Source organism: Aquila chrysaetos, chromosome 1 (genome assembly GCF_900496995.4).
Source record: "Aquila chrysaetos chrysaetos chromosome 1, bAquChr1.4, whole genome shotgun sequence".
NCBI lineage: Eukaryota > Metazoa > Chordata > Aves > Accipitriformes > Accipitridae > Aquila > Aquila chrysaetos.
This window is the reverse complement of record NC_044004.1, coordinates 36,396,553-36,424,266: the sequence shown is the minus strand read 5'-3', so window position 1 is coordinate 36,424,266 and position 27,714 is coordinate 36,396,553. Positions and strand designations below refer to the sequence as shown.

At 41.3% G+C, this 27,714-nt stretch overlaps 4 protein-coding genes across 13 annotated transcripts in view; 2 read left to right on the top strand and 2 right to left on the bottom strand.

Annotated features, from left to right (window-relative positions):
- Positions 1–2,009, top strand: part of SNX25 (sorting nexin 25) — a 91,294-nt gene extending 89,285 nt beyond the window's left edge. For both annotated transcript variants that reach the window (XM_030012624.2, XM_030012619.2), the window contains 2 exons: positions 58–158; positions 1,002–2,009. In XM_030012624.2, the coding sequence (XP_029868484.1) occupies positions 58–158; positions 1,002–1,076 (176 nt within the window). In that variant the 3' untranslated portion in view covers positions 1,077–2,009. The remainder of the gene's footprint in view (positions 1–57; positions 159–1,001) is intronic.
- A 1,061-nt stretch (positions 2,010–3,070) lies between these two features.
- Positions 3,071–16,331, bottom strand: LOC115343856 (LRP2 binding protein). 5 transcript variants are annotated; one of them, XM_041123046.1, is made up of 8 exons: positions 16,166–16,331; positions 15,665–15,780; positions 13,508–13,621; positions 11,841–11,983; positions 11,658–11,763; positions 10,962–11,185; positions 5,062–5,227; positions 3,071–3,200 (listed from the first exon to the last, which is right to left on the bottom strand). In XM_041123046.1, the coding sequence occupies exons 1-8, from the start codon at positions 16,227–16,229 to the stop codon at positions 3,135–3,137; spliced, it is 999 nt and encodes a 332-aa protein (XP_040978980.1). In that variant the 5' UTR covers positions 16,230–16,331; the 3' UTR covers positions 3,071–3,134. The 5 variants fall into 5 exon arrangements, with proteins under 5 accessions (XP_040978980.1, XP_029876251.2, XP_040978987.1 ...); XM_030020391.2 differs by having other exon boundaries at positions 15,665–15,777; XM_041123053.1 differs by lacking the exon at positions 16,166–16,331 and adding an exon at positions 16,032–16,153 and having other exon boundaries at positions 15,644–15,777.
- Positions 16,332–19,674: 3,343 nt separating this feature from the next.
- On the top strand, positions 19,675–22,926 carry ANKRD37 (ankyrin repeat domain 37). Its single transcript, XM_030009752.2, has 5 exons — positions 19,675–20,022; positions 20,360–20,512; positions 21,214–21,305; positions 21,852–22,081; positions 22,425–22,926. The coding sequence occupies exons 1-5, from the start codon at positions 19,690–19,692 to the stop codon at positions 22,433–22,435; spliced, it is 819 nt and encodes a 272-aa protein (XP_029865612.1). The 5' UTR covers positions 19,675–19,689; the 3' UTR covers positions 22,436–22,926.
- Positions 22,680–27,714, bottom strand: part of UFSP2 (UFM1 specific peptidase 2) — a 15,379-nt gene continuing 10,344 nt past the window's right edge. For 3 of the 5 annotated variants that reach the window (XM_030009693.2, XM_030009703.2, XM_030009712.2), the window contains exons 10-12: positions 26,362–26,438; positions 24,786–24,910; positions 22,680–23,320 (exon numbers count right to left, since the gene is read on the bottom strand). In XM_030009693.2, the coding sequence (XP_029865553.1) occupies positions 23,234–23,320; positions 24,786–24,910; positions 26,362–26,438 (289 nt within the window). In that variant the 3' untranslated portion in view covers positions 22,680–23,233. Of the gene's footprint in view, positions 23,321–24,785; positions 24,911–25,118; positions 25,294–26,361; positions 26,439–27,714 lie in introns of those variants that run through there. The other 2 variants (XR_005932231.1, XR_005932232.1) reach the window with 2 other exon arrangements.

Genomic DNA, 27,714 nt, shown 5'->3' with positions numbered 1-27,714 from the left:
TGGAGGTTTTGCCTAGCGTGAGTGAAACAATATAAGCTGAAGTAACATTTGTTGCAGATACTCTGCAGAGTCTTGTTGGACAACAAAATGCCCGTCATGGTGTAGTGAAAGTGTTCAATGCCTTGCAAGAAAGGAAAGCTAACAAGCATCTACTCTATGTGAGTAACCTGAAAAGTAGCCTTTTAACTTCATAATCCTGTTAATTGCTGAGCTCTGCTCACTCAAGTATTAAAGACAGGGGGGTGTGTGTGTGCTTTTGCAGAGATTCATGTTGGACTACTGTTCCATGTGCGAGTAACTTTTTTTGTTACTAAAGTTGGAAAAAATGTACTTGGTTCCATCACTTGACTAATTTTGAATAACAAAGCTGGTTAAAAACAGTATTGCTTTTTGTCTAAAAGAGATCCTCTACCACATCCAACTTGCCTGACTTCATAAGGTGCAAACTGATCTCTTCGTGGAGCTGAGAAAAAGAAACATACCTTGGAGAATCCTAGGAAAGGAGAGCTCCAGGCCTGGCTCACAGTTAGGACCTGACAGCCCTCCAGAAGTCCCTATCCTCTACTGTTGGTTGGGACTGGTCGGAGTATGCAGCTGGATCCAAGTACAATACCTTTGCTCTCAGTCAGCCTCTTCTGGCTCGTTTCCTGCAGCAGCCAGGCACATAACGCAGCCTCGGCACAGGAGCGGAGGCAGCCCGCTCGGGAGGTGCATGCCCTGGCGCTTGCTCGTGTACAGAACAGCACCAGTTTGTACAGGGTGGGAAATCCCCATCTGAAAGCAGCTGCCCGTGGCACTTCCCTTCTTTCAGCCTTAAGGCACTTCCCGTGTTATCTCTAGGGTGCGTGCTAACTTCAGGATGAAAGAAAAGTAGTTGCGTGAATGAGGAGGAGAATGACCCTACACGCTTCTGTTACCTGTGATGCTCTAAGCGTGACAGAAAGGAAGAAGTTGTTCTCATTTGGCACCTGCGCTCATCTTGACTCTTTTCTGTTTTTCAGGTTTTGCTGGAACTGCTGCTAACTGAACTGTGTCCTGAGCTGAGAGCTCATCTGGAGCAGCTTAATGCCGCTTAGGTTTGAATCTGCACAATTGGACCACTAGAGAAATGTCTATGTCCAATAATAGACATGAAACTTATTTTCCTCTTTTCCATAGAGGGCTGAGGACTATGATTATTTTTAGCGTTTTTCTTTCCTCTTGAGTTTTTTGTGAAGTAAACAGACTTGAAAAGATCTGATGCTGTAGTAGGGTAGACAAAACAATGCTGTATAGTTGCCAATTTTTATTTAAATTGTTCTATTTGACTACTCTTCTGTTTCAAATATAGATTGAAAAATAAATGTTCATATAAGCTGAAAGAAACCAGAAAATATTTTAAACATTTATGAAAAGAAATTTTGCTTATAGTGGTAAACTAATGAATGTTGTACAGTTCTAATCTCCTCACTGAGGATTTGAGCATTCCTTTTTTCTTGTGTATTGAAAAAGCCTTGTCGTGCAATACTACATGTAAAGCTATTGTGAAAATTTTATCAATTTTATTTTTACCAAAGATTTCCCGTAGTTTGAAGCATTTGTAAGCAATAAATAACACAACTGGATTGCAGTACTTGATAATGAGGCTGTACTGACAACTAATGAATGAGTTTGACAGCACTAGTTTCGTAAGGAATATTTACGTTACTTTGAAGTCTGTGTCGAAAATATGTATTGTAAACTGGTATGTCCTAACAGAATGCCTGTGTTAAATGTTAGTTCAGAGATTAGTGCTTATGAATTGCTTCTATGAATGATTAAGTAGACATTTAATTAAACCATTCTAATCACTTCCCTGATACTACTCAGGGCTGTTTTATTCAAATACCCCAATTTCAAACAACCTTCAGATCTTTCCCTTATTTTATACAAGGAAAGAAAACAATGTCTTCAGTGTTTTTTTAATTTATGTAAAAATATGTAAATATGGTCTTAATGCACATCTAAATAATTAAACATCATCAAAAATCCCTAGGTGACACTCATTACTTTCTTTTAAATTCAGTACAGTTGTGCTCTTAGAAAAACTGCTTGCAGTTAAGACTGGCTATATTATCAGGTACATAAAATTCCTACGCTATATTTAAATCAATGTTTTTACTAATGTCTAGCCTTCTGCTCCAACAGTTTCAAAAAAGGCTTCAAGTCACAGCACAGTCCTAAAGAGCAAGCCAAATTCTGCACATACGAAGCTTTACAAGTAAATAGGTATTTAGAAATGTGCAAGCTTACCATAGCAATCAGTAAAATTTACCAGTGGTTAATCGAAGTATCTTTTGGTAAAAGATTCAGCATAACATTGCTCAGGCGTACACACTCCTAGCCAACAGGTTTTCAACTATTTCTGGGACAAACAGGGGCAGTGTAAATGCAGTATGAAGAATGATGGAGGAAAACAGGCCTTGTGCAGAGGACACGCACATTGAATGTTTCCATACTAATGGTTTTTTTTCCATAGTTCTTTAAGTAGCATTTTCTAGTTTTAGAAGTTGACACGGTTTGAACTGTAAAGCTTAGTGTCATACAGACCAATTTCCAACTTTGAATCTCTGCAGTCTAAGAGTAAAATGTGTTAAGACACATAAGTAGATCTAGATGCATTAACCAAGCATGTGACAGAAAGTATACACACCACTAACAAAAGTAAGATTTAAAAATAGTCATGACCTGTGAATGGGTTCTATGGGAAAACAAGACAAGTTTGGGGTCTAGCTTTTCAGAATATGCAAATTTAATGTATAAATACTAAAAATGCAGAAAAGGAAACAACCATTTTTATTTGGTTTTGGTTTGATTCATGTGCTGTATGACATGAAGAAAACACAGGACATCTGTCCCAGTAAAATGTCTGTAATAAACCTGAAGTCTTCAACAGCATTTTTAAAAGTCTGCCTCATCTCAGTTAAAGGAAGAGTGTGAGCTCTTTGGTTTCTCTTTTTTTTTTTTAGATAAAGAATCAGTATATTGCTTTAAATAATAATTTATAGAAAGCTGAAAAGCAAGCAGTAAGTGATGACCAGTCTACAATTGCTGGAGTTTAAAGTTGGTTTATTGTAGGAAATATATGTATATACCAGTCACAGTTAAAGGAAGCACTAAATTCTCCCAAGATTAGCTGCCAGTTCAAGGTCAGAAGCAACACCAGGATCCAGAAGGCAGGCCTTTGAAAACAAAGAATAGGGAGTTCTAGTTTATAGCTAAAATAAAATTGTGTATTGTTAATATAACATTAATAAGGTCTTTAAGTTTTGTTGACATTACCTGAGGTAATCAACTTGTTAAAATATTAAAGAGTTAATATATTCAGCTTTAAATCCCTGTTTCTGATGCCACGTAAGAAGAATGCAGTATTTAAAATGAGCATACCTGACTATAGTGTTAGGCTTGGTTTTATTTTTTTTTATTCTGTTTGTTGGTATGGTATGTGCTGGTACCGCAGTCAAAAACAGACATCTGCTTACAGCCTAGACCAGTTACACTCACTTCCATCATGTGTTTCAGTACCCTCTGGGATGCCTGTCTTCTCTTTCTCACCTCTTTCAAAACTGACCGGGTCTAAGAATAGTAGGCCAAAACCACAGCTAAGCAGTTAATTAAAAAAGCAAACATGACTTTAATTTTAAGTGGGTATAATTGTACAGTTAACATGAGACTTATTTTCCAGGTACAAAAGAAACTGAACACACCCACGGCTCTTGTCTTGTTCTAAAGTTACTGCTTCAGGTAGCTTCCTTGTTTATTTTCTGTTCCTTTTGTTGTTGATGCAGAGATGCATGGCACCAGTCACTAGAAATGATCTATCTCTATACACTAAGAAGCTAGTGACATTCCTAGATCAGTCTCAGATGTACAGCTAGTGAACGATGAGTGAAAGTTGTCATTTTCTTTCAGTTGTGGTGGTTACACTAGACCTGATGGAAGACAGTGGGAAGGGCTGTACTCAGACAAAGCCATGCAGCAACTTAATCCTCATGGGCCTCTTCCGTGCCTTAAGACATACCTAGGACTACTGGCTACAGTGTTCGTAACACCCCAGCTTATATTCCTTTCCCGATCTCCTCCTCATCCTATCCTCTATAACACTTTGACAGCAGGAGAACAAAATGTTTAAAATGTCTGTATTCAGAGGTTCACCTGCTCTGCTAGGCCTCTTGTATCAGTGGCTTCCTTGAATAAGGAGCCACAAAAATTGTTATTTGATAATTTATCATTTACATTGATACATCATTTACATTTACTCTCCATTTATTTGGATTGCACCAAGCTGGACCTCAAAGTATTCTACTTGCAGAAACAAATGGTCTCTACATGCACAGAAATCATCAAGTGTCTCTGACGCACATATCCAATCTTGCTACACTCCCTGCAGTTGGCATAATCATCTTGCCTTGACTGTACCTTTTGGCACCACTGATACTATTTAGCGGATTCATCTTCTAGAAGCCGTTATCGATCTTTTTCCTCAAGCAATAAATCTTACTTCAGAACTTTCAAAAAATGTGACCTGTTTTTTCCCCATGTATCAGTAACAGTAGATCCTCAGCTATTGCTAAAAATGTAAACATAAACACAAGCATGACAACCAGTTATGACTGATTGAAGTATTGTTAATGAGGACTGTGATTGTTAGAGAATCTAAAGTTAAGGAAAAGTTACGATTTTTCAGTTTGAGAGAATGACAGACAGAAAATCAGTTGGGGATAAAATTATTCAAATTGTTTAGCTAATTTATCTTGCAAGGTACCAAGCTCTTTGCTGTGGCGATTATCACAGATTTTTTTGTTGTTGTTTGGCAGAACGTGTTGTTTGCTTAAGCAAGTGGACAGATAGTATCCTTTCCAGACTATTTTCAGTAGCTTTCAATATACTTCTATTTTACTTTTATCATTTTCTTGCACAGATTTTTTTTAAAACATAAATAATGTCGGAGTCTTTAACCAGACAGCAAGTGTAAAGACTCAAATCCAAGGTATCACGCAATTTCATGAGATATGAACTAGCCTGTAAGACTTCTCAACTTACCTTAGAATAGCATTTTTTGGCAGCAGCTTGATCTTGCTGCACACCTAGGCCAAGCTGGAGGCATCTAGCCAGGTAGAAAGCAGCCATAGCAACTCCCTTGGCTACATATGTAGGAAGACAGTCGGTTACCTTTGCTAACATATCGATGTCATCGTTTTCTGTAATCCTGTTGTGGAATTTACAGCATTAGGTTAGATAATGCTATTTCAAGCAATAATTTAAGTCAACCATTTATGACTTCACAATGCCTCCTTTCCATTTACATCATTCATAATCCAAAATAAGCTGAAATGTACATGTATTCAGCAGCCTGATGAGGATTCTTCTATTCAGAATTTGAAGTTAGTCTTACTTGAATATTATGATATTAAATAGCAAACAAATATGTAACTTTTGCAGTCACTTTCACTATAGTTATACTAGTTATAAAAGGCAGTATATTTTATGCTAATTGTTCCAATTAAAATATTTCAGGGAAATTAATATATATGTGGAAGAAAGGCAAAGCTCTTAATTCATACAATTGAGCAACCTCATCTAGTGGGAGATGTCCCTGCCCACAGCAGGGGGGTTGCAACTAGATGATCTTTAAAGGGCCAACCCAAACCGTTCCATGATTCTATGACACTAAAATTCCAAGTTCTTACTAGGCTGTTGGCAAATCAAAGTAATCTGAAGATCTTTATTTTCAGCATGTTGTTTTTACTAAGAACCATTTTAAGAATTGGAGGGTTATAGGTTATACTGTACATAACCACTTAGTGTTTTTATGTTTGTACATAATGTAGCAAACTGCGTAGTTGTTATGAACATAGAAGGACATTCCAAGTGAGACAAGCTAGACTAGAGTGAATAGCTATCAGTCTACTTAACAGTGCAAGAGAAAGACAAGCAGCATTTCACAGAGAAAACAATCCTTTTCAGCAATAAGTATAGCAAACAGTGTTCATAGCTGAATGACTGAATTACCAGAGCTGCTGCTATGTGGTGGTGCAGCTTCTGTAAGATGGTAATTTGTGACACTTTTATTTCTGGGCAGCAGCAGCAGCTTCATACCACAAAAAGCATGAATGCTGTTGTGTGCAGCTTATATAAGTAGTCTGTCTGCATCTTATCTCCGGCAAATTAATAATTTGGTTGACACACAGAACTTTTAACATACACTAGGCAGCTCTGGAGGTTTGTTACAGAAATGTGCTGTTTATCAGCTATAGAACTGGCACCAACATGGCTTTTCTCCTCCATGACTAGTTCAAGGTATGGAAACTTGACACAGACTGGCTATTTTGAATATCACTGCCTATAACAGAAGTCGCTCTTTCTGCCATACACAAACCACTCCAGCGTGTATGTAGGTGGAGCAGCGAGTCCCATGGTGACTGCCTGTGAAAAGGCTGGTCCGTGCTGCCGAGCTGTGGCTCAGACCAGTACCTCTACACAAGCAGATAATCACCAGAAACCACTTGCCTGCAGATGCCTATTTTGTGGTCCAGGCTTAAAAATGTTGATGTAGTATGCATCCCCATAAGCAGCAACTGACGATAAGCTCAAGGGTAATGACTTGTCACTGTATGCAGCAGCTACCCCTAGGTCCCAGACCACGCTGCTTGGAGTGCCTGCTGCAGGATCCCACCCAGTATCAATGCTTACCTTTCCTGTAAAGGACACAGGAGCTGGACCAAAGCGCATTGAGCCACGGAGCAAGGAAAAGATGGGGTGGAAAACGGTAGAAATTACATTCAGATGGGGGAGGTGGAGAGCATTATACTACTATAATTATTATTATACTACAGAGTATTATACTACTTGTATAATACTTGTATTCTTCGCAGTATTAGAGGGGACGAGATGGAGATCGTTAAGTGGTTTCAGAGCCATGCTTCTGTGGCGGACACCACAGAGAATGAGGCACCTTGGACCCTGATGACCCACAAAAGCAGGACCCTGCTTCAGCTCCCGCCCTCCAGCATTACAGCCACAACCAGATAGGAAGCTTTAACAGCTGCGGACACCCACAAGCAAGGCCTGCAAGGAAGAACTACACCAGCAGCACACAGCGGATACCACAAAAAGAAACCACGGGTGCTCGTAGTGGGTGACTCTCCGTTACAGGGCACTGAGGCGCCCATCTGCCGGACTGACGGGGAGTCACGAGGGGTGTGCTGCCTTCCAGGAGCTAAGGTCTGAGATGCTGCTGAGGGGGTGCCACAACTTGTCAAGAGCACAGTATCCATTGCTACTCCTTCACGTGGGCACAAATGACACTGCAAGCCAGAACCTGGGTTCAGAATCAAGGAAGACTACAAAGCCCTGGGGGTGCAAGTGAAAAGTATTGGTGCCCAAGTTATCTTTTCTTCCGTTTTACCGCTTAGAGGAAAGCGTGTGGCCAGAAATAGAGGTATAATGCAAATCAACTTCTGGCTTCATGGCTGGTGCCGTCATGAGGGTTTTGGCTTTTGTGACAACAAGACATTCTTCGATGACAATAGCCTATTAGGGAGGGATGGGATCCACCTGTCTAGAAGAGGCAAGGGAATCTTTGACAGCAGGCTGGCCAGCTTGGTGGGGTGAGCTCTGAACCAAAGGACTTGGGGTCCGGGGTCCAAAGTGGCAACGCTCACGCCTTTGCAACCAACTGGGGAATGAGCCAGGCCAACCAGAGCAGTGACAAATATTCCTTAGCTGCCTCCCAGGATGAGAACCAAAAGACCAACCACCTCAAGTGTATGTATACCAATGCACACAGCCTGGGGAACAAACAGAAGGAACTGGAGCTCCGCACCCAGTCAGAAAGTTACGATATCACAGGAATAACTGAAACGTGGGACAACTCACATGACTGGAGGATTGTGATGGATGGCTATAGGCTGCTTCATACAGACAGGCAGGGAAGAAGAGGAGGAGGAGTTGCCCTCTATGCTAAGGAGAACCTTGAATGTCCAGAAGTCAGCTGCAGCGATTGTGGAAACCCTATCAAATGCCTCTGGATCAGGATCAGAGGGGTCGTCTCCAGTGGGGATCTTGCAGTACACATCTGCTACCGACCTCCAAACCAAGACGATAAGGCCAACGAAGCAATATTTGGGTCACTTAAGCAAGCTTTGGGTCAACAGAAGCAGGTTCTTGTGGGTGATTTCAACTACCCAGACATTTGTTGGAAGAACAATTGTAGGAGACGGCTTGTAACCCCCGAAACAAAGATTGAGAGAAGCAGCCTCAGGGAAGCGTGAACAATTGCGAGAGATGAAACTTGGTAAAGATAAGGGGCGGGGGGGGGGGGGGGCGGTCACCAAGAAAGCTGAAAAGGCAGAGGTTCTCAACACTTTCTTCATCTCTGTCTTTACCAGCACTGTTGGGCCCCAGGTTGATGCAAACACAGACCCACCATCAGTGAAGGAAGCATTGGTATGTGACCTATTACAAGAGCTTGACCCCTACAAATTGATAGGCCCCTACAATATCCACACGAGGGTGTTAAGAAAGCTGGCTGATGTTGTGAGACCGCTCTCCATAATCTTTGAGAAGTCATGAAGATCGGGGGACATCCCAGAAGACTGGAAGAAGACTAATGTCACCCCCCCACCTACAAGAAGGGCTTAAAGGAGGATCCAGGAAATTGTAGGCCCATCAGTCTTACTTCAGTCCCTCGGAAAGTTATGGAACGAATCCTCCTGGGGGCTATCACAAGTCAAATGAAGCACGTGACTGGGAAAAGCCAGCATGGACTCACCAAGGGCAAATCGTGCTTGACAAACCTGATCACCTTCTATGACAAAGTAACCTGCTCAGTTGATGTGGGGCGAGCGGTGGACATTGTCTACCTGGATTTCTCCAAGGCTTTCAGTACGGTTTTCCACAGCCTCTTCCTAAAGAAACTGATGGGTTACAGACTAGACAAGTGGTCTCTGCGGTGGGTGGGGAACTGGCTGACACGCCGCACCCAGGGGGTGCTGGTAAATACCTCCTTTTCAAACTGCCAACCTGTCACAAGCTGGGTCCCCAGGGACTGATATGGGGCCCAACGCTGTTTAATATCTTTGTAAGTGATCTGGGTGATGGGATCAAGCATGCCCTGATGAAGTCTGGCGATGATACCAAACTGAGTGGGGAAGTGGACACTCGGAAGGGAGAACCACCCTGCAAGAAGACCTGGATAGGCTGGAAGAGTGGGCTAATGTCCTGGTTTCAGGTGGGATAGAGTTAATTGTCTTCCTAGTAGCTGGTACGGTGCTATGTTTTGAGTTCAGTATGAGAAGAATGTTGACAACGCTGATGTTTTCAGTTGTTGCTAAGTAATGTTCAGTCTAAAGTCAAGGATTTTTTTCAGCTTCTCATGCCTAGCCAGTGAGAAAGCTGGAGGGGCATAAGAAGTTGGCACAGGACACAGCCAGGGCAGCTGACCCAAAGTGGCCAACGGTATATTTCATACCATGTGATGTCACATCTAGTGTATAAACTGGGGGGGGGGGGGGGAAATTGCTGCTCGGGGACTAACTGGGCATCGATCGGCAGGTGGTGAGCAATTGCATTGTGCATCATTTGTATATTCCAATCCTTTTATCATTACTGCTGTCACTTTATTAGTGTTATAATTATCATTATTAGTTTGTTCTTTTTATTTTCTATTAAACTGTTCTTATCTCAATCAATGAGTTTTACTTCTTTTTTTCCTGATTTTCTCCCCCGTCCCACTGGGTAGGGGGGGGAGTGAGTGAGTGGCTGCGTGGTGCTTAGTTGCTGGCTGGGGTTAAACCACAACAGCTACCAAGAACCTTATGAAGTTCAACAAGGACAAGTGTAAGGTCTTGCACCTGGGAAAACATAATCCAGGAGTGCAGCATAGGCTGGCATCTACCCGGCTGGGGAGCAGCTCTGTGGAAAGGGACCTGGGGGTCCTGGTGGACAACAAGCTCCATATGAGTGAACAGTGTGCTGCTGTGGCAAAGAAACCCAACAGGATGCAGGCTGCAGCAACAAGGGCATCACCAGCAGAGATAAAGAAGTCATTATCCCACTCTACTCAGCGCTGGTCAGGCCACATCTGTAATACTGTGCTCAGTTTTGGTCCCTGCTACACAAGAAAGATGTGGACAGGCTGGACAGGGTCCAGAGAAGGCCACAAAGATGATCAAAGTCCTGGGAAGCCTGCTGTATGAGGAAAGGCTGAGAGAACTGGGCTTGTTCAACCTTGAGAAAAGAAGGCTTAGGGGAGACCTTACCACCACGTTCCAGTATTTAAAGGGTGGCTACAAAGAAGATGGAGACTCCCTTTTTACAAGGAGTCACATGGAAAAGACGAGGGGTAGTGGGTACAAGTTACTCCTGGGGACATTCCAATTGGACACGAGGAAAATTTTTCACAAGAACAGTCAGCCATTGGAATAATCTCCCCAGGGAAGTGGTGGATTCCCCAACATTGGACACTTATAAGATTTGGCTGGACAGGGTACTGGGCCACCTTGTGTAGACCATGCTTTTGTCGAGACAGGTTAGCCCAGATGATCCTTGAGGTCTCTTCCAGCCTGGTATTCTATGACTGTAGGGGTTTAAAAGGGAATGGTGAAGGCAGGAGCCTAGAGGAGATTGTGGACTGAGGAGACAAGAAGGCAGGGTTGCCTGTGGGCTTCTACTTGGTCTACTTGGGATTCTAGTTCAAGGCTGTTTTGCTTCACGGGATCAAAAAGAAAAGTTCAACTGTACTGAGTAATTGAGAACCTTATAGTATTAATTTTGTCTGAGATTCGCTATTCCCTCTTTAAAGCTGAGGTTTTGTAATTCATTCTCTCATATGTCTCTTGAGTTTGAGAGACAAGAGCATGAATTTATCAATCATTTTAATCTGAGTTACGTGGTCTTTACAGGAAGAACCATAATAAAAAATAAAGCAAAATTAACTTCACCTTTTGGCAACTGCAACAGCTGTTGAGTAAAATTTTCTATTATAATAATATTCCACAAGATGGCCTTGAGCATAGATGTTTCCACGTTCTGCCGCTTCTCTCAAACACTCCAAAGCAGATTTAGTGTTTCGACGTATGCCTTGTCCATAGAGATACATAACACCAAGTGCTCCCTGTGATTCCAGATTTCCATTGCCACATGCTTCTGAATGCCAGAAAAAGGCCTAAACAATAGGCATAAAGTTGGAGTATATATTTACTTTAGCTGCTTTTCTTGCATACTGTTTCCACAAAAGCTTTTACATCAACCACCCTGTAAGAAGTGCTTATACATAAAAGAAAGCAGAATCCTTGTGAGGCTTTTAAACCTGCTTCATTTACTGTCAGATATGTCAATCTGTAACATCTGCTTGATTTCTGAAGGTTACCAAAGCTGACAAAACTTAAATCCATTCTATCCTTCTCGCTGATACTCCCACTAAAAAAAAAAAAAAAAAATAATCTTGGCTAGTAGTGTCAAATGAGTCAAAATGAGGGGTTCTGGCCATCTGTTCATACAGGCTTAAATAGATGATAATGCCTAGCAGAACTTACTTAAAATACAGCTTTAAGAGTCAAATATATCACTGTAATCTTTCTGTGAAATTCGAAATTAATTGAGACTCATGAAACTCAAAAGGTACAAGTGGGCTTTACCTTCTTCAGATCTTTTAGAACTGACACAGAATAAAGCATTCCTAAAGTACTCTGGGCCTTTATGCTTGCTTTTGGATTTCCATGGTCTGCAGCAATAAGCCACAACCTAAGAAAATGGGTACAAAGAAAGTTTAAGTAACACAGCATCTTATATTCATTAGGAAAATTACTGACTGCCATTACCTTTCAGCCTCTTCAGTTGACTGCTTAACACCACATCCTTCATAATACGCTCTGCCAAGATTGTATGCAGCTGCAAACTTCAAGTGTCTTGCTTCCGGGGAATCAGAGTAGAGTATTTTCTTCATGTATTCCACTCCCCTTTCCTAAAATTGAGACATTTTAGTTATTGCATTCAGACTGCAAAGAGGATGAAATAAAGAGCCTGAGAATCCACTAACTTCTGCAAGACAGGTAATTTTTCCACTCTGAAGAAAGGCTGAGGCATACTGGTAGGACAGTCTGGAGAACAGTGTCATACCAAAGCAGAACCGATCTTTGGTTACTAGAGAGCCCCTAGATTTTTGACTCCAATGTATTTTTAATGTGAAACATTTCCCTATCAATGTTCATCTGATATTGTATTACTCTTCTTCATTGATAAACATTTTCTCAAAAATATTCTGGTGCATATATAAATGAAAGTCACATCCTAAACTTGCTATATTTTCAATTTTAGACTTCTGTAAACTTTTTCATATTGCATGATGTATCTGAAATCACAGAACAACCTTAACAGAAGGCAAAGTGATACAACAGCACACTCCATTAAAAATACCTTAGATTCATAATGGACAAAAAAATGATAATGTTAAATAAGCAAACAGAGAACATTGCATATGAGCAGCTGTATAGTGTATCATCCAAGGACCTCAGAAGTATTTTGGAAACAAGATTTACACTGTTAGGATTTAGCATGGACACCCTGTTTAAATACACTAGAAACGGTCCTTTATAAAAGGTTCCTCTCTTATTCACCTTTCATATTGTAATACACAAAAAAGAAAGAAACTTTACTAAAATGTTTATTTGCAAGTAAACCAATGTAGTAATTATACAGGCATACAGAACAAATGAACCACCTCCAAAAACCAGCAGAATATTTTCTGCTTTGCTGACAATCCTCTAAGCACCAGACAAGAGTCCGATTTGTTAATACACTGTTTGGTTCATTTGTTTTCCCTCCTGTTTTGTTACCTACCCTTCCTTTTCTCCTATTTGTATTCTTTCCTCATACCACGCTTTAAGATCATGTTCTCCAATAAATTAACTCTTTTGTTCTTATTGTAGCAAGTCATTCCTTTGTCTTCCTTTTTTGTAATGTAAATCTTCAATTTGAATTCTTCAAATTCTTGCAAATGTAATTCTTAATTTGTCTAATTTAAAAATATTACTGCCCACCACTGGCAGAAGCACAATCTTCTTTAGCATCCATGTAAAAAACATCTTTGTGCAACAGATGTTTTACGCTTTGAAATATAGTTGTTTGATTTCCATTTTTACACATTTTATTTTCATTTATATACACTGCTTATTAAAAAGTAACAAATTAATAGCAATTTTTAAACATAGCTTCCACACAAAGTACAACCAAACCCTTAGAAGTTGTATTTTAAAATACAAATTGTCATATTTTTCAGATAAACCTGTTTTATTATAGCTTTTTTTGAGAACTTCTTCAGCCCAGAACCCTCTCTCTTTCATGACGCTTTGTAAACATCTGTACTTTATGAAATTAATTGTAAATCAAAGACCTATTTATTTTAAACTAAATAATCAAGCTTACAAAGAAGCTCTTAGTAATTATCAGCTAATATTAAAAGTAAAAAGTGTACAGCCAGATTACTCACAGGGTCTTCTTTAGTGCCTAGTCCATCATAATGCATTACACCAAGCTGATACATTGCTTGAAAATCTGTATCCTTGATTTTTTCAAATTGTATTAATGCTTCTTCATACAACCCCTGGGAAAGACAGAATAAACAATGAAGGACACAGAACGAAGAGTACATATGGCAGGCTAACTCTCCAGTATATACTCCTACTGTTTTTCAACCTGGAACATTTCCCTCATGAAGAAAGAACAAAAAATTGCAACCATAGAAGTGGCAGAAAACAGAAGTAGAGTAAGTCAGCAGTCACAAGAAAGTTGGATAGGGTGGAAGCACTTAGAACTTTCAAACAAGTTTTCTTTTTTTTTTAATATATATTAAAAAAAAACTAAATATAAGTAGTGGTATACAAACATCATCTCTGAAACAAAAAGACATTCTGACAACATTTCTTCCCCTCCCCCAAAATGTCATCTTTTTAGTATAAGGAGGTAAGAGTCTGATTCAGATGCCCTGCCCTATCTATCTGACATCCCTTAACTTAGGTGAGCTATTCTTATACCTCAAGGATTTAAGAATCTGCTTTTACATCTGAACTAAGGGTTGGTTTCACAAAGACTAAACTCAGATGTCTGAAGATTTTATGGACCCAGCTGTCTGTCCCACATTTCTTATGAAGGCATCACCTGCAACAGCAGAGATACTTTCACTTCTAAAAAAAGAATCTTAGAGAGTATTTGCTTTTGCATTAAGTTGAAGAAGAAACTAGATGTAAAAATACACAGTTAAACAACTGTAATGTAACAGTTAACTGAGCCTGGAGTCCTTACTAAAATATTTTTCTATATGCATATAAGCATACTAAGTAAAAACAATACTGAAATTAAAATGTTCTTCTCTGTAATTTTCCGTATGCTTTGAAAACAATACCAGACTGCAAAAGTTTAAAACTGAGCAATAGTTCAACAGTCAGTCAAACATCCTCACAATGACAAAACACCCCTTGTTAATACTGTCCAAACTATTAATTGTCTAAACTACTAATTGCCTCAGGAGCTTAGCCATAATGACTGTGTGGGCTTTGTATTTTTGAAGAACTCTGGAAAAATAACAGTGCCTTTTTACAACCAGCTGTCATGAGTATCAGAAAAAGACATACGGGAAGCACCTGTACTCTCACCTTTCCCGAGAATTTTAGTGCTATAAGGAGTCATATGGCTCTGATCAGACAGTGATTTTTATCTAACATCTGAAATTACAGTACTATGAGAACATGCATTTTTAGGCACTACAGACATATGTCCAAAAATCTGGAAATTAAAACCTGCTCAAAGAATAAATTTAGGGATGGACAGCAATATATAACAGGGACATCCAAACCAGCTCATCAAGAAACAGACAGGTCTTCTGCTCCAAGGGGTCAGTTGTGATCATGCCAAAATCAGGCAATTCATTAACACAAACATTAAGAAGGACAGGGTCCAGAAAGCAGAAGCCCTGGGTGAGTTAATTCTGTTCCTGCTGCAAACCCCAAGACTGATTTAGACTGTGCCACTAGCTGCACTACAAACTACTGAATCCATGTACATCACATTTGAAAATATGTGAGTCAGTACTTGTACTACATTCTTCTCCATCTTCCTGAACTGAGTTATTCTAATTTGCACAAGAAATTGAGGTTTATGTTCACCTGCCAGCCAGTCTTACACTGTTCCCCAAGCGTTTACTTTCAAATACATGGGCGATGCACTTTTAGCCGAAGTGGGCAGGGACAGAAATCTCAAAATAACATGTTTCAATAAGTTTCATCAAAACTGGTGGCTAGGTAGGGAACAAAGATTGAAAGCTGTGTCTTGGATCTGGGACCTGTACCATGTTAACTGAAACCAGTGTGTTGTGTTTGGCCAGTCACCTGGCCAAAAACCAACTGGGCTTGGGTGTTAGCTCTAGGGATAGGCTGCCGCTTACTTATCTGGTCCTTAGGAGGCCTGGAAGATACCACTAGATGTTTGGGGAGAGTGTAGGAAAAACATATTTAGGGGGAACACCTGGTGATTTTCATGGGGAAAAAACAGGCATAGGCATCTCTTGCAGTTTTTTTTAAGTTGTCTCTCTTTCAATGGTATTGAAAATTGTCAGCTTTATAATATTTACTTAAAAGATGGAAACCACAACCTCTTCGTAGTACAGTTGTCCTTTCAGAAAAGGTGCCAGAGGATCTCCGCCTGCTGTTCTCTTCGCCAACAGCTCCTCTGCTTTTGCAAATAAAGCAGCACGGCTGCAGTTCTCTGCTTAAAAATAGACATACATTTGCTTTTTTCCCAAAAGAGATGGAACAGCATCAATAAGCACACTAAAGGTCTGAAGCTGGTGGTGTCCCCTTTTCATTACATTTTTTGAAAGATGAAGAGGAAAGAGAGAACTATTTGATAAAAGGGAAAAGTTCAGTGAAGACAACCAGACCCTTGTGAACCTTAAGTTCGCCGCAGGGGAGCTTAAAAGCGAACCTGAACCAAAGCGGGGACTTCACATCACAAAATACCTGTCAGTGTCTGCTGGGAAGCAGCGTGGCTGGGGGAGCCTCACGGGCCCGGCTCCAGCCCGGCCGGCGGGGCCCTACCGGAGGGGCGGGCAGGGGTGGTGGGGGTGGTGGTGCTCCGCAGGTCGGCTCCGTACCTGGCGCCTCGGGGGCGGGCTGGGCGCCGCCGGCCCGGGGCAGGGGCTCGCTGCGCAGCTTCATCCCGGCCCGGCGGCCAGCGGCCTGCCGGGCGGCCCGCAGCCGGGAGGGGGCGAGGGCCAGGCCTGCCGGGACGGCGGGAACCCGGGCCCGCCCCGCCTGCCCTGCTGGCGTCGGGCTCCCCGAGCCGCCGGGGGCGGGGGGTGAGGGCGGCCGCCCCGCCGTGTGAGGCGGCGGCGCGCCTCAGGCGGGTGGCGGTTGGCAGTTGGCGTGTGGCGGTTGGCGGCCGGCGGGTGGCGGTTGTCCCGCTTGCTGTCCCGGACCACCCCCCCCACCGCAGACCCGTGGCCTTTAACACGGCAGAAGGAGGAAGACGGGGAAAGTAACGCTGGCGTTTTCCCTTCGCGTTTGGGGCCATTTTTCCCAAGGAAAGGAGAGTGACAGTGTCACGTAGGCTGGGGGTCTGTGGAGATAACATTCTAGCTGTTGGCCAGTGCCAAACAACGCGGAAATACGTGACGGGAAAGGACAGGCTGCGGTTTGGGCATCCACCGGATCTTTCCCACTACCTGCCGGTGCTGTTGCAAATTAAATGCAGAAGACGAATGGGCAAAAATAACAGAAACTCTGAATGCAATTCAGTTAAAAGGGCACTACGCCACGAAACTTCAGTCTAGAAAATGAGACTTCACTACTTCCAGTGATCAGAAACTGTTTCGTTGTAGTTTGTTTTCCCCATGTAGATACTACAAAACCTAGAAGGATAATTGAGGGAAAATGCTGTTTGAAGCTGATTTCTCCTGAAATGTGAAGCATTGTTTCCACTTCTGTTGATAGCTTCTGGCTGTCTCTCTTATAAAAAGGGATATAATACCAAAATGCTGCGAGAGTGCTTTTAAAATTATCTTTAGCTGCATTCCTGGCTTTTTTTTTTTTTTCTTTTTTTTTCCCCGAGGATTATCATCCTTCCATTTTTGGCAGTGCAATCTGTTTCTATAGCAACAGGGACAGAGGCAACAGTCAAAACAGGAGTGTAATGCTTGCGGATTTGTGTGGTTAAACCTGTGGGCACCGCATGATGTTTTCCAACACTCCCAACTGACTTTAAGTGCCAAAAACCTCCTAAAACTCACCCTGATTCATTTTGTGTAGATGATACAGCCTAAGAAGTCTACAGGAAAATAAACTTTTTTAAAAGCATCAGTGAATTACTTGATTTAACAGGCAGAGTGAAGAACAGCCTGTGAAAGCGACAATAGCCTTCAGCAAAGGCAATTAACGCTGGGCTGCGTTGCTGCTTTTGATGCTGAAGGGTGTGAGATCCAACAGCACGCCTTGGTTTACCTGATTGCTTACACACATTTGTTAGGACCAGTTTTTCCAATTTCATTTTCTTGATACCTCTGCAAGATGTGTGGTCAGAGATAGGAAGCGCAGAGGAATTTTTAGCAAGTTATCTTCCAGAACAGCTGTAGCCGGGAAGCCTTGTCCTTAAGTGGCCCTTGGGCTGGGCCATACAAAATAGATGAAAATTGTTGCATCTGTGTTTATAACCAATACAAGTATGTAGTTATTCAGGGGCAGAAGAGTTTTGCAGGCACTAATGAGGTGAACAAAATGTGGCACGAAGCTCAAGAACTAATTAATAGGAAGAATTTGAAGAGAGTCGTGGCTGGCAGGATGTGAGGGCTTGTGTAGGTGGTTAGGCTGGAAAGATGGAATTTCTCGGATGCAGCTTGAAACCTACGAATCGCTGAGGTAATGTGGGGGAGGGAAGGTCTTTAAAAAAAACCTCCTGGGCGATCCAGGACTACTTAGTCTTAAGCTACTTTTGGATATGTGTGTTTTCAGAAGAGTCTTTATAGTTGCGTAAACAATGACTGTGGATTTCTGGCATCTGTGCAGAGGTATTTCATCCCCAACAATGCTTAGGTAGAAGTGTAGGGATTTTATGTGTTTATTAACTAATTTGCTTGGCTAGCTGTTCAGGAAAATAAACATTTGGTAATTACACAGGTGTATTTCTTTCCATATGAAAGGAGAGGTGAAAACTGTCACTTACTGAAATAATTCTGCTGAATTGATACACTGCCTATTTACCTGGATTTCTGTACCTTTAAAAATGATACTGTGTATGTTCATATTCCACTACTTAAATACTCCCAGAGGAGAAGCAGGAGGTAATTGTCATGATGTTTATGCGTTTATTTCAGAACGATATATACCCTAAAGGAACACTGTTAGGCTTCTTTTCCCTTAACAACTCTGTTTATCAAAACCATGCAGTTTTGTTATTTTCTTAAACACATGACTTTTGATTTCCTTTTTTTTTTTAATGATGGTAGTGATTATGAGTAACTTCCACAACAAACATGTAGGCATCGGACACAGAAGGAAATACTACAGTGGTAAGGAGACAGAATTGTGTACCTTGGACACTGGGTTAAGATGCTCTTCTCTTCAGGCTTTTAACTGTGAAGCATGATTAGTGGTAATTGAATCCTCTGTCAAACTGGATTTTATAGCACGGAAAGGACGGGCAGTTGCTTTTAAACATAATCTGAGCAGAGACTGTGTCCATGTGAAACGAAGTTACGCAGTTGTTTTTTAAAATTCAAAGCAGTGGGTGATGGAGACTGTGGTTTCCCCGTGCGTGGGCATTCACCTCTTCCACCCCTGCCTTCCCCAGCAGCCATGGACACTGGGTACAAAGCTCTGCGGGGGGAAGGCAGGTTTCACCATGAAACGTCACTGTCTCCATGCTCAAAATAGATTCCAAGCAATTCTTTTTGGTGGTAACTGTGTACGGCTGTGGCTGGTTCTGGTTTCCAGCACAGACAGGTCTATGGGGGGAAATCTTGTTTGTGACCTTGGCCCATACGGCCTGACCCTCTCTGGGACATTCAGTGCTCAAGGAAGTGGGAAGGAAAATTCTGTTTTTGCAGAGGTGTTTTGAACAGAGGTGTAACAGGCGTGTCTCCCGACCCCTGCAATCACCACCACATCCAGCCCCACTCAGGCTGGTGATGAACCTGCTGTAGCCTGTACGCTCAGTGGGAGCCTCGGGCTTCGCAGGCAGCTGAATTTGTCGTGCCGGCTCAGTCTCCTCCTTCACCCAGTGCCAGAGCTCAGGCGGGAAGATGGCAGGGATCTCTTTGCGGTGACTTAAGCTTTTGGGGGGAATCCTCTTTTTTTTTTTCTTTCCTAGATCCAAGCCTGCCTCGATGTACTCTTTCCAAGCCAGCGCGAAGCTACGTCGGCAGAAGCGCTGCGCAAGTTGCGCTTGGCAGCAGCGAAGGAAGCGGACAGCAGGGCTGAGGTAGAGCAGGGTTGGCCAGAAGGGCCTGGGTCTCGGCTGAAGCCGTGTGTCCCCCGGCAACGGCGACAGCGACAGGAGGTAGTTTCCGGAGAAGACGGCCTCCTCACGGCCGGGCCCTCCCTCCCCGCTCCGGCGGGAGACAAGCCTTTCCCGCCCTCCGCGAGCGCCAGCGTGCGAGGGACGTGCCGGGCCGCCCCGCGCGCCATGGCCGCCCCACCTGCCGCGAGCCCTGCTTCCCGGCACCGCGCCGCCAGGCCGAGGCGGGGCGGGGCGGGGCGGGGCGGTGGCCCCGGGGCGGCCAATCAGGGCCCGCCGGGCGGCTTCCCGCCCATGTGCTCGTGTTTGCGTACGTGCCGCAGCCGGCTCCCGGCAGTGGGCGGGGCTGCGGGCAGGGTCTCCCGGTGGGTCACAGCGCGGGAGGCGCGGGGTAGGGAGAGCTTCGTGCCGGGCCCCGCTGCCTCGGCCAGCCCGGAGCCCGGAGAGCCGGGCGCCCTCAGCCGAAGGGCGGCAATGTTGATGCTGGACTGCAGTTCAGAGGTGAGGCTTGGGCAAGGTCGGTTCTGTCTTACCGCGAGCCCAGCTACGGAGCTGTTAGCAAGCGGAGTTTGCCTGGAGTTGCTGCTAGATGCGTTGGGGCGCTGCTGATGTCGGTCGGTACTTCTGGTTAAGAGATTAAAAGCCAAAAAAAAGCCATGCTTGGCTTGCTTTGTTGAAAAGGGCAGTCTCAAGGAACACGAAGGTCCGATGATTTGCGAGGGGAATGTTTTCTGCTATGGTGCAGCGTTCTTAGACTTGCCGTGGCTTAGACTGGCAATAACATTGTGCTTTCCTTTTTTTTTTTTTTTTTTTTTTTTTTGTATCTTGTTTATTTTAGTCTGGTAGTTTCAGCAATCTGTTTGAGGCAGGAACCAGTGTGAACGCACCTGCAGATGCCTTTGGTCAGTCTCCAGCTCACTTGGCTGCTTGTGGCGGTGAAGCTTTTTTCCTACTTTGGCAACTGCAGACAGGAGCGAATTTGAACCAACAGGTAAAAATGCAGAAGTTTTGTTTCTTCCACTTCTAATCTGGCATGTCAGTAAATCAAATTTATATTATTTACGTATTTTTTTTATCTAGGAGGGGTTTTATATACACAGCACGAGGTATCTGGGTTTGCTTATTTTACAGTAACTTTATTCTAGCATGAACCAGAAATCCTGTCTATATTGTGTTATCGATTTCATTTGCTACGTATAATGCAGTTTTCACGCAGTGCTGCATGCAGATGTCAAAACTTAATTCTTTTACACAAATGAGTATTCCTTTTTCCTCTGAAATTTTGCCTCTGCTTCCCATAAACATAAGGATTCTTCCTCTAGCTGCAAAGTTTAATTTGCTTATACCTCTGAGCTGGTAGCAGCAAGCTGTTGGTCACAGCAATCCCTGAATGGTGCCGAAAGATGCTGTTAATCAGTGTAGAGTGTATTCTGGGTAAATAATCTTTTAGAATGTAAAGGTTAAACAACAAGTATTGCATGGGACAGTATTTCTACTTCACTGTCATGAATGCAGTAACCATTTAATGGCAGTTACTGAGTACACTTTACTGGCTATATTCCTTTGATCTCTCAACTCGCAACAGACTGGTATACAAAGTAACTCTCCATAAACAGTCACGTTAGAGAACAAGATAGCTTCATCCTATTCCCCCTCCTTCAAATGACTGCTATATATAAATTGTGTTTTCAGGATTGCCTTGGGGAAGCCCCGATTCATAAAGCAGCAAAAGTTGGGAGTTTGGAATGTCTTGCTCTCCTTGTTGCTGGTGATGCCAAAATTGAGTAAGTTGAGCTACATTTAGTCATTTCAGTAACAGTATCAAAGGATACATGTATTTTACACAGCACTTCTTCTTGTTCAGAGTGCGCATGCTAAGACTGTAAATATAGCATGACTATAGTCATAAGAGAAGTATTAAAAACTGCTATATACACCAAAGTAGCATAGACCATATGCTGTTGTTTAGTTCCATGTTAAAGACCTCTATAGTAACTGCTAAGAGAATATTCCTGATCGTAAGTTCTCCTTGTTAGTTTTCCATTCTGACTAATGCTGTGCTCACCTTCCTCTTGCCTTTCTGATATGCTAAGCCAGTCATAGCCTGATGACAAATGTATTTTAAAATAATTATTCCTTGTTGCATTTAATACCAGCCTTCTGTATGAGTAGAGCCCTATGCTATCCTTGACAAGACTTTTTGGTATTGATTCTCTGTACTTATTTTTATACCTCTGTCTAAAGTTACCACTTAATTAATCTTGATCAGTGCTTGCTCATAATATATATTCCAATTTAATTGAATGGTTATTGTTAATTCTGTGTTTCAGCTTGTGCAACAACAGCGGACAAACAGCAGCAGACCTCGCACTGGCTTATGGGTTTCTGGAATGTGCCAAGTTCCTCACAACAATTCAGCACACGCAGACAATGAAACTGAGAGGACAGTCTGGCTACTCGCTAAGTGACAAACATGGCTTGCTGAGAGAGGATCCAGCTGCACAGAACCAAGAAAGTGAAACCAACAGATCCATAAGCAGGAAGAGGAGAAGATCGGACGGTGTGTAATACTGTTGGTTTACTACAATTCAGAGTATTTTTCTTTCTTTTTTTTTTTTTTTTAAATGCTTTTAGCATTTAAGTAAATAAATTTGGTGTTAGATACATAGCAGTTGGACGTAGAAGCCTGCTAGTAAGGATCAACTTGCACAGGTATTTAAGGTTGCGGTCTTGCCAAAAATGGATAGTGCATGGAGACTGCCATGGAAAAGGCTACTTTAACATGGTGGGGCGGGGGGGGGGGAAAAAAAAAAAAATAGAAAAAAAAAATCATAGGTACTTTTACTGATGGAGTAGCTACAGACTTACTCTTATTTGTTGATAAGATGGATCTTGTCTCCTAGCTGACAAATGAAAAAGCTCATAATCCCAAAATGAAATCAAGGGGAATCCAAAGTCTGAAGAAGCATGACTGGACTGTGCATTGAGCAGCCAGATGCGTATGGTGGTACACTGTCTCCTTCTGAGAAGGAGGAAAGCTCGTTAACTTTTACTTCTTACAGAAGACTGCTCTGCTGTGGGTTTTTTTTGTGTTGGTTTTTTTTTTTTTTTTTTCTTCCTAGAATAGTTGTATTCATACAGCTATAAACAGATGAGCATACAACAATTCACTCACATTTTATTCCATGTAAATACGAGAACAAAGTTCATAAAATTCCATACATATAGCCATTTTTCTCCCACTCCCCTTCTACAATGCTGTTATCAACAGTACCAGCAGCAAACAATGCCTTTGAACAGATTCATAGTGCACAAGACAGCTGGCTATATGGAACCTGAAGGTAAAAGACAGTTCATCTTTTGGGCAAGAAAGAACTCCATAAAATAAAAGGACTAGGCATAAAATAAAAATCCATAAAGATTTTAGCATAACAAAAAATGCTGTATAAACATAAAGTTGTCCTAGCCGAAAGAAGAGCATATTCATTACCTAATAAATGTATTTGTAAGAAATACAGTTCACATCAGACAACTCGTATTTTTAGAGGTTTCATTAAAAAAAAAAAATTTCTTAATTTAAATTACTCAAAGCAACATTTCTATTTCAGCTGGGTTTTGATTGACTTAAAGCATTATTTTGATAAATAACAAGACAGTTATATCTAGATCAGCTAGTATTCTGTCTTAACATGTTCCAGCGTAACAGTGGAATTTAAATAGTTTTTGGTCGTTGAGGTAGGCATAGATTATAATAGGCATCCTTGTTCCAAAACTCCGGGCCCTTCCATCCACACCAGCCCTGTCCAAGAAAAAGCAAGACAGCATTTAAATCTACTAAGAATTCTGTTTTTCCTATCTACTACTATTGGATCTATTTTATTTTACTAATTTTAATCTAAGCCGTATGAATTATTTTCAAATATCTATAGAATGCAGCAACACACAATTTTCAGAAAGTTCTCTACATGCCTGGAAACACATTAACAGAAAACACTTTGCAAAGTCTCTCTCTCCTCCTTCTTCCCTCCCCACCCTAGCTCACTTCCAAAACAGTAGCATCTCCCCTCTCCATCCCTGCTGCTGCTACAGAGAGACTAATATTATTCTGAAACTCTTATCATTCTCGCAGTTTCCATTTCTCTTGTCTTGAATGCTTGCCCTCTTTAGTAATAGTTGATATTTCAGAAGCAGAGTTCTTAATATCAGAAGGTGTGCTGTTGATCATGATTTAGCAGAAAAACAGTCAAAACAAAGCTCTTAAGATGGCAGAGTACTACATAAGTATATGAGGTGCTTTTGAAGAAAAGAGCTACAAACTTTCAGTCCACCTCAATTCCTCCCTACCCTGCCACTTTGGATGAGGAAAGGGGGTTCTGCATGCATTTTATCCTCCTGGACCATTCCTGAGTACCTTGTAGCTGTAACAGCCTTTGGTTCTACATGTTCGTTGGAAATAACTTACTTCCTGTACTCATTTCAAGCTTTAATCAGTATAGGGCTAGCAAAATGTTTCTTCAACAGCTCTTCTAGTTGGGCCCAACCCAAGGGTGTCAAATAAAGATACAAAATAAAAGTTGCTATTTGCAACTTAACATGAAGAACAGAAAAGAAACTGATTACTTAACACAGGTAGGATGATTTAGCCACAGTTTACATTTCTGACACTATATGTTTACTGTTTTGTAACATGCTGTGTCATCCCTTTTAGTAGCTTTAAATATGGATATAACAGTACGTACCCTTTAGTTCTTTAGAGTTTTCCCAGTTTTTCAAAACAGCTCAGTACCTGCCCTTTAAACTTAGTTCAAGGCCTGATCTGAGAATGCCTAGTGTTGGATTTTTAAAAAATAAAATTTAAATTTTAAATAAATGGTTATCTTCTCTGCTTCAGTAACAGCATTTTACAGGCTGAACAGATTTTTCTGTTCCATTCAAAATACCAAACACATTTATTGTATATACTACTGGGTAAAAGGGGAGATGGTTTAATTCAGAGACAGTAAAGAACATTTCTTTGTACTATAACAACTTTATGTGGTTGCTGACCCAATATATCTTCTCTAAAGACAACAAGTTTCAGAAACTAACAGTAGAGTAGCATATATGCAGGTTAACTGGGATCTGCACTGCCTCTGTAAGGATTGGACATGCCATAGAATGGCCAATTTGTATTTGACTGCACATTATTTGTTTAATGCCAAACTATACATATATACATACATATGTGTGTGTGTATATATATATATGTGTACATCAAGCCTTACCTTTTCCAAAATAACATGCAGATCTTCTCCTCCAGTGTAATGTGGGTCTAGAATCAAATATTTTATGTGCCCTGTAATCTCATTCCAAGCCACTCCTAATATTGTGTGAGCCAAAACACCTCCGCCTAAAATAGGAACACAAATTGCTAAAAATTTTTCACAGAGATTTAGGCTTGCATATTTAGCCACATAAAACTATATCAACACTTGCTATTAACAGATTAGCTTGGTTATCAAAATTATTCTGAAGCTGTCCTACATAAGATTCTTTACATTATTAAACAACATAACTTTACTACAACTAGGGAAGATTACTTATTTTACTTTACTTACTACAACTAGAGAATTTACTTTCCAAAGTTCTTCCATGTCAGCAAGGCGGGTTAAATCCTCAACAATTCCACCACATGAAGTCAAGAATATTTCAAACATCTGTTTTGCTCACTCTTTCTTTAAAGAAACTTAACTGTAGAAAAGGGATCTGGAAAACTTCCTGGTTGTAAAAGGACTAAAATTAGAACAGAAATCAGAATTTCTGGATAAGGATTATCTGCTGTTTTCTACTAAGTTCCATCAATGGATATTAGGGGCAGAGTAGTAATTTCTAACTCCCCTTCCTCTAGCCTACAAACAGGGAAAGGGGATATTTTGATGAGCTGGCTACAGGTCGACTCTTGCATGTTTCTTTCAGATAACATGAGGAGTTTATGTCCTTGGGATACTGTAGTAATGACTCCACACAACAGATAGGAATTGCAAAAACCCCAAAAGAACACAAGCGAAAAAAAAAAAATCACCAAAACACACACCAAAAAGCCAACCTCCGCCCCTCCAACAACAACAACAACAATTAAACCAATCTACAAGAAAGCATTACAGGGAAGGATAAGTTACAGACTAAAAGATTTTTCAATATAGGATTCTAAATTCTTGAAATTCAGACAAAAAGGCTGCTGAAAGGCCAAAAATATTTCATACCAAAATCTGGACTTTTTGAGACAGTAACACTGTCTTTATGGAGTGCCAAATACAGATTGCAAGAACTGCTAAAATTAAAATCTTGTTAAAGCTGAAAACCGTATATTCAATATTCTTCATTTTCTAAGCCACAGCTGTCTTGGAAATAGTTCAATTAAAGTTACAGTGTTGTTACGAATGGCATTTCTTATGTTACCAACATTTCATATTATTAAAACTGGTCTTAAAAAGAACTGGGATGATACCCTTCTCTTCAAAGCCAGATGAACACTACTCTTCTGTCATGGGAAATTTTGGGGAACTGTATGAACTCAGCTCTTGAGTTCTGACTTTAACAGCAGTTTTGAAGAACACCATTCAGATTGACTTTTGTTACCAGGTTTTATACCAAGCTTGGGAGAAATACTGAGTGAAAAGATACCAGCCAGACTAAATTGCATCGTTTTCCAGGCTCTGTTGGGAAAAGCATAATTTTTAATTCATCTAGAGTTTTGATTAACTCTTGTACAATAAACTGAATGAGTTTTTAATTGAAATGAAATTCAGCATAGGGAGGCCATGCACTGTCATTGGCATTCTTCGATACTTGAGCACTTACCAATCATAACTGGAGTTCCTTCAGTCTTGAAATGATTAGCAAGCTCTCTTCCCTGCAACGCTAGTTCAGAACCCTGGCTAGGTAAGAAAAACAACAGTAGATTTGAAATCCTCACTAGGCTTAATTCTCTAATTATCCATTATACCCATTAACTACATAGGTAACCGATTAGAAAGTGGCTTAGACTTTTCCTGTGTAAACATCCTGGGACAATCTGAAAAAAAGTTTTTTAACACAACTTACAGATTCTGGTTGGACCAAAGAATCTGCTGTAAGCCTAGTTGCCACTTGAGCACCTGGAGTCACCCAGCTTCTATAACATGTCTGCTGCTTGTCTCCCACAGTGGGGACAGCTGGTAAACCCCAGTGGGTCCCTCCAAGCATCTGAAAAACAGACTGGCTACATCTGTCAGCAAGAGGAAGTCTGAAGTAACAGAACTTCATCAGAAACAACAAAAATAAGGTGTTGATAAAGGTGTTTATAATGACATCTCTTAAGACAGGTTTCCACTGTAATTGCACAAGCAATTGCAGTACTCATACCAGAGTTGGCTTTAAAAATCAAATCTCAGATAACATTAGTAATCTGTTCAAAGCAACACTGAACTAAGCTTTGTTATAAACTCCCTGCTTTCCTTTTCAACTATGGGGACCAGCCCCAGACAAAAGAAGTCTACATGGAAGAAAAAGGCACACTCCTAATACATGCACGCACTCCAGGATTTGGAGCTGAAGACGTATGTCTGATGGAGACTCGTATTCCCCTTAGAAGACTGACAGTACTCCCAAAAGTGGTGACAGAAACTAGGCAAGGAAATTAATACAGATATTTTTAACATCTTGTCTTTGTATTTCTTCATATATAGTGGGTAACCTTTTGAAAACCCAAAGAAAGCTTGTCTGCCTGCTTCTCAAGTTCCTGAAGAGATAGATTAAATGCAGACAGAATACAAACCTGGAACTCTGGGAAATGGTGCATTTACAATAATGGATTCAGTACTAGTGCTGCTGGTGCAGCTGTAAAGTCTTATTTCCACAAAGAGTTAGAGGTGCTAGCTGGAAATAAGCCCAAGACAAAAATGCTATCCACTGCCAGTTACCGTCTGAAAGATATGCATGACATTTCTTCTTCTCAACATGACAGTGATGTTGGCTTTTCATAATCTTGAAAAACACTGGTGCTCCCTTGCAGCAGCACTATGAACAATTCTACCGAGTTCACAAAGGCATCTACTTTATATTCTTATGTGCAGGAATAAAAACCTTCATACTGGCAGAGCCTGTCACAGCTGCTATAAATAATAGGTAGATCATCTGCAAATATAAGCTCTGGAACAAAAAAGATTAAAATTG